A 6447-nucleotide genomic window follows, 5' to 3' on the forward strand; every position below is an offset into this window, starting at 1 on the left:
AAGAAGAAAACCCAGACCTGTTGCCATCAGAGCACGGTTTTACTTCGGAGCCCCGAAGGCCGGGGCGCGCGGCCCCAGGGACCGCGCACGCCGGACGGCCCCGCACGTCTCACCGGCTTCGGATTCTAGGGGCTCGTTTGCTGTTGTGTTTAAGGAGGAATAAAATCAAACAAAACCAACAGACCAAACAGTCACGTCTGAACGGAGGATGGCCGCTGTGCAGTCAGCTGGGAGCGGGGACCCGGGCCGTCCTCCCCCGGGTCCGCGCCGTCGGGATGGGCGGGCGCGGAGCGGGGCGAGGCGCGGCGCGGCTGTCAGTACGGCCCCACCACCACCGCCTCCACCTCTTTGGACGGGCGCCGATCCTTGACCAAAAAGTTGATCATTCCCTCGGACTTGATGAGGAGGTTGCAGCCGAGGAAGAAGATGCCGAACACGACGGTGAGGGCGAGGACGCACATGACGGCGATCTGCACCACTCGCATGATGTACAGGCTCCGCTCGTCCGCTGCCGCCGCCCCGCCGCCGTCGGTCACCACGGAGGCGGCGGTACAGCAGCGTAGCGCCCGCTCCAGCTCCAGTGCCGCACTCCCGGCGCCCGCCAGCAGCCCCGCCGCCGCCGTGCTGCCGCCCGCCTCCGAGCCGTTCATCCCGCCCGGCCGCTCCGTCGCCGCCGCCGCCGCATGCAGGCGGGCCGGGCCGGGCCGTACCGAGCCGAGCCGTGCCGCTCCCCGCTGCCCCGCGCCGGCGGAGGCTCCGCGCTCCCCGCTCCGCCCGCCGCCCCCTGCCGCCCCGCTCCGCCCCGCCCCGCCGCGCCCGGGCGGGGAGAGCAGCCAAGGAGGGGAGGAGGGAGGGGAGCGGCTTTAGGGAACGAAGGGGGAGCGGGAGTTTGGGAGCGGGGATTTGGGAGCGGGTGGGCGGGAGGGGCGGTTGCGAGGGGGGGCGGCGGAGGAGCGAGGGGTGAGTCTCGGGAGCTTCGGTGGGGGAGCAGGTTTTTTACCAGTGGGATCTGAGCAGGTGCTTTTGGAACTGGGTTTCGGGAGTGGATGTTTTCCAGGGGAGCAAGCCTTGAGGAGTGGCTCTCTGGGGAGTGGGATCTGGGGACTGGTTTTGGGGGAACAGACTTTCAGAGGTCAGATGTGGGGAGAGCAGGATTTTCCAAGTGGGTTTTTAAGGGAGTAAGTTTGGGGACATGGGTTTTCTGGATTGATTTTTTTTTTTTTTTTTTTTTTGGGGGGGGGAGGAACATATTTTGGGGAGGCAGTTTCTGCATTGCGGGGTGCAGCGCCTGTCCCTGGGCTGCAGCAAGAGCCAGCCCAACCCTGTCGGGACCTGTGAGCTCAGCTGGTCGAGCCTCACCCTCCCCAGCCCCCTGGTCTGTTTTAATTGAAGGTTCAGCCATTGTTTTTCAGAGCGGTGCTTCTCCGTGTGCTGCTGCAGGCCACCGTGCTCAGGAGAGCTGACAACTGGAGCAGTGGCAACCTGGGGTGGCTCTGGGGCTGCACTCCGTGTTGGGGAGCACGCGGGCTGTGTGCCTCTGCACCCCACTGCCCAACCCTGGGGATGCGCCCAAGCACCCTGGGTACCAAAGCTGCTTCCCCAGAGGCACCCAGGTGCCTGGGGATGGCAGGAGCTTCATTCAGGTGAGGGCCCAGCCTTGCTGCTGCTGCTGGTGCAGCCGCTTTGCCCATCTGCAGTTCGGAGGTTTATGGCAAATGAGGGCCGTGGGTTGGGTGTGCATCTGCTGGGGTGGTGATGGCAGGATGGTCGCTCTGGTGCCTCCAGCCAAGCGATGACTTGGGATATTTCCGAACAGAGGATGTGGATGTAGGCACAGCTTGAAGCTGTGAGCAGCAGGCAGCAGCCACTGTTGTTAACCCTGCCCTCTCTTTGCTTGAATTGAGATTTAGTGATCACTAAGCCAGAGGAATCTGTGTGCCAGGGGCTGCGAGCAAACACTGGCCATGGCAGCGTGGGATGCGATGGCCATGCTGCACTTTACACCATCCAGGACTGATCCTCATGGGAATGAACTAGCAGGGAGGTCGAGCCCAGGCATGGATGTTTTCTGAACCCTTTGCAGCTAATATATCTTAGTGTGATAGATACTTTGTTAACTGACACAATCATCCAAAGCCCAGATGTAATCTGTTCATTACGTCCTGGTCCTGATGCACCCTGTTCCTTTGGCACAGGGCTCTGGTGATGGCGGTTCCCATGCAGGGGTGTGGGGTCCCTTCCCTGGAGAGCCCTCTGCCTCCCTGAAGGCTGGCAGTCTTCTGCTGAGAGCAGCCCACCTACGAAGTGGTGCTGGAGGAGCCTTACGGCCTTATCAGATGGGACATGGCGGGAACATTTTGTTTCTACTGTTGGAGGAAGAATATAGTATTAATTCTAATTAGCAACAGGAGTGCTGGCAGTTATTTTAGCCAGAGTGAAATGCTGGAGGAGATATTCAAACTCTGCATGGCTCCTTTTTGCAGTTTCTCTGCCTTCTCCCCTTGTGCAAAGCAGCCAGCGGGAGCAGCTGGGTTGGGGTCTGCCCCTCCTGCTCCTCTCCATTCACCAGTTCTTGGCATCTCTCAACAGCATGTGGGGAAATGGATTCCATCCCTAAGTTATGTTAGGAAAATGGATCCCATGCCTAAGGTGTGTCAGGGAAGTCCTGCATATACTTTCAGCTATGAGAGTCAGTGGTTGAGAGTAAGGAGAGCTGGATCCACTTGCCCACTCGTCCTCTGCGGACCACTCACAAGTTTTCTGTGGATTAATCATTTGCAAATCCTAAACTTAAAGTGCTTTGGAAATGTTATCTAATGAGTGAGTCTCAGCACCATGGTAGTGGTTGTGCCAATATGTACAAAAGCGAGATACTGTGGAGAACACGATCTCTGTTCACATATGTGGTGACTTTTGACACTGAGATTTCATCTTTATTAGTTTTCAGTGATAAGGAAACAATATAAAGAGTGAGTCTTAGTCTGAGCAAACAGAACTGTATGTGTTTCAGACCTTGCCACTGCAATTTCACAGCAGGATGAAGGCAAAATGTGAAATTTAACCTCTTAAAGTCCCTGCCATTGTTTTTGTTGGTTTTATCCTTATGAGTTGAAAACGAGTTGGATTAGCCTTGAATGATAAAGTGTATTTCATCTTGCCCAGTGAAAAAAGTTGCTAAAAGCTTTGGGAATAGAGATTTCAGCCAGTGCAGTGCCAGGTGGGCACAGAGTACTTGCATGTAAGGGCTCAGGGAAGGGGTCATGCTTCTTCCTTTCTCTTGGTTGGTAGATAACTGAGGGCAGGAAGACGCTAAGAAATAGTAAGTGATTTAAAGAGTATTTTGTGGAACTACCAGATGAGAAAGAATGTTCTCATTTACAATGTTTTGATGTGGAGCAAACACAGGAAATGGAGGGAGAGAAAATTGCTTTTTGGCCATGCTCTGTACTGATGTGAGCAAAGATAACGTGTAAGAAATGACGCGGTTCTGGCTCATCGTGCTTGGGGCTGGAGGAGGCGGTGGACTCCAGTGCCTTGAGTGGGATTTGTGGGGTGTATGTGGCAGTCTGGAAGAAACCAGTCCCCGAGGAATGTTTCTGGCCCCTTCCTTCCAGTTCCATGAGGCTGGTATTGCCTGGGGCCGAGGAGAGCAACACTGCCCTGAGCCCCTCACACTGGGGAGCCAGAGCACCCTGGCCATGCAGAGCCTCGCTGCTCACCCATGGGCCGTTACACCTTGGTTCACAGTGGGTTTGGGGAACACCAGGGCTGGGTGTGGACTGGGGGCACCCTGAACTCAACTGTGAGACAGCCCCCATCCTAGTGGGCGATTTGGGTTGGAGTCAGGATTGGGATGGGGTCGGGGTTGGGATGGGGGTGTGGAGGGGGATGGGATTGGGGTCTGGATGGGATGGGGAGGGATGGAACGAGTCAGGATGGATAGACTAGAGTCCCCGGGAGACAGCAGTGTCTGGGAGAGGGGATGCCCTGAAAATCCTGCTCAGGACGGGTCGCTGCCGGGGTGGAGGTGCCCCCCGGACCCCCGTGAGCTGGGCGTGCCCCCAGCGGAAGGTCAGCTTCACGGCTCTGTGCCACTGCCCTGGTCCGAGCAGAATCTGCCCTGTTCTGGCTCGGAGCAGATCGATGCGGGACTGCGGTGCGCGTAGCCGGGCGGCGGGACTCGAGGCCCCACTGCAGGTCGCGCAGTGACACCTAGTGTGTGCGGTGGGAGGCAGCGCGGGCATTGGCACCGCGACGGGGACGAGGACGGGAACGGGGACAGGGACACGGGATCACGGGCACGGATGGGGACATGGGCATGGACACGAGCACGGGCAAGGGCAAGGATGCAAGCACGGGCACAGGCACGGACATGACACAAGCAGGGACATGGGATAAGACGTGAACATGGACACGGGTGGGGAGTTGGAATGGAACACAAACACGCATATGGATTTCGACACGGGTACAGGCATGGACGTGGACACGGACACAGATATGAACAAGGGCTCTGACACAGACATGGACACAGACAGAGACACAGCCACCAAGACAGGCATGGGCATAGACATGGTCATGGGCACAACAATGGATACAGCCACGAGCGTGGCCCTGGGCACGGACACAGATGCAATAGCTCCAGAAAGCCATGTCTCCTCCTGCTTCTCCTTCCCAAGGGCAGAAGCCTGTTTTCTAAAATCTTTGGAGTGCCTGTATAAGACTTGCTTAGTTACTGCAAAGCTCCGCACACCTTTTGGTTTCAGATTTCTGGCACTAATCAAACAGGGTGTATTACTAGACTCAAAGCTACTACAGGAAAAAAACCAACAAAACAACCTGAACAGGGCAAATTCAGGTGGCCTCTTCAACACCATGATGTCTGAGAAGAGCACTGTGTTCAGCAGAGAGTCACTGTTAAACTCTGCTTTGAGCTCAGCTGAAGGGTTTCAGAAATCCTTGTAGCCAAGTGGGCTGCGAGGAGAGGTGTCCCCAGCTATGCATGGGTGTTTACTTCTTGCCTTCTCCCTTAGCACCAGCAACTGTCTTGAGGTGCTTAGCCAGGCGGTTACAGTGGGGGTTTGCTGATGCCCCACAGGGCAACAGCTGGTGGAGTGAGCTGAGATTTCTGCCTTGAGACTAACAAATGAGTTCCAGGGACATGATGGATGTTTTGTTTTCTCCTGTTCTTGTTTCATGCACTTCGTATATATCCTTACTTGGGGTTTTGGTTGTGATGAATATTGCATGACTGTGACATTTTATTCTCTGGCTTCTGAGATGTTCGCACTGGGGACAGCCCATGCCAGGGTTCAAAGTGCTGTATAAGGACTGAGCAGTTGTGCAACTCAGCTGGTAGTGAGTCTCCTGCTGACTGCGCTGAGCCCACACCAACACTGCATTTTATAATCACTCAACACTCATGAAAGTTTCCCTGAGCTTACGACACGGCCGGCACCAACCTCTGCCGAGATATGTGCTGGTGAGTAGCTCCTACATACTGATGCTTGAGATGCCAGCACAGCACAGGGTGCCTTCCCATCCCTAGGTGATGCAGGTGTACATCCTGCACTTTGTGGATAACACTGAGGAACCACCAATCGCAACCCCAAAGGGCTGCCCAAGACTTTCCTTTCCACAGTTGTGGGCATTCACATTATTCCTTATCTCTTACTCCCAGAAAGAGGAATTTTTTCTATGCCTGGCAGCAAGCATCACTGCCAGCCTTGAAGGATGAGTGGCAGGGGGACCCTCCTGAGGAGGATCACAGCACAGCTCTTCTTCAGGGAGTTTCCAGGAGGGGAAAAATACTTAATTTGTTGTGATGATGCTTTGGAGAGTCAGTGAGAGAAGTGAGGGGGGCATGGGGTCCCCCGTATGGGGCTCTTGCTGGAGAAGGGACGTGTCTGTTCCTCAGCAGAAGAATGCTCTGGCTTGGCCAGGGTGGAGCTTTTGCATCCCCAGTTGGGGACTGCTGAGGGACACCAAAGAGTGCAGCCTGCGTTGCCAGGTCATGATAGGCTTAGGATACGCTGTCACAGCTGAGATTCTGGGTTAGCTGGGTTAAATGTCACTGTGGCTTCCCTTGCACTCAAAACCCACCCTGGGGGTTGGCCTCTGTCCATATTTTCAGGTTGTGTTTATCTTGGTGTAACTCTGTGCTGCTGGGACTTGCCTTAACTAAACCACCCGCCTATGAGTGCTGGAGGCAGTATATGCTTCATTTATTAATGTAAAGCTTCAGGATAGAGAAAGAGGAAACTTAGCCTAGTTAATGTGACTCCTGGAAAGATGCACAGTGCAAGAGGTGCGGGAGGGCTGCCCTACCTGCTAAAGCAGCCCCTTCAGCAGTGAGCCCTTGCTCCCTTACTGGCTGGCCTGTGCTTCACTGGGTCTCAGAGCTCCAATTACCACTATTTAAAAAATATGTTTTAAAAATAGACTAAAAAT

General features: G+C 55.3%; 1 protein-coding gene across 1 annotated transcript; it reads right to left on the reverse strand.

The window, feature by feature from the left end:
- Window positions 1–314: 314 nt before the first annotated feature.
- On the reverse strand, window positions 315–650 carry RPRM (reprimo, TP53 dependent G2 arrest mediator homolog; the record flags this gene model as incomplete). Its single annotated transcript, XM_080621728.1, has 1 exon — window positions 315–650. The coding sequence occupies one exon, from the start codon at window positions 648–650 to the stop codon at window positions 315–317; it is 336 nt and encodes a 111-aa protein (XP_080477854.1).
- Between the last annotated feature and the right edge of the window lie 5797 nt (window positions 651–6447).

This window comes from Psittacula echo (genome assembly GCF_963264785.1).
Source record: "Psittacula echo genome assembly, chromosome: 6".
NCBI lineage: Eukaryota > Metazoa > Chordata > Aves > Psittaciformes > Psittacidae > Psittacula > Psittacula echo.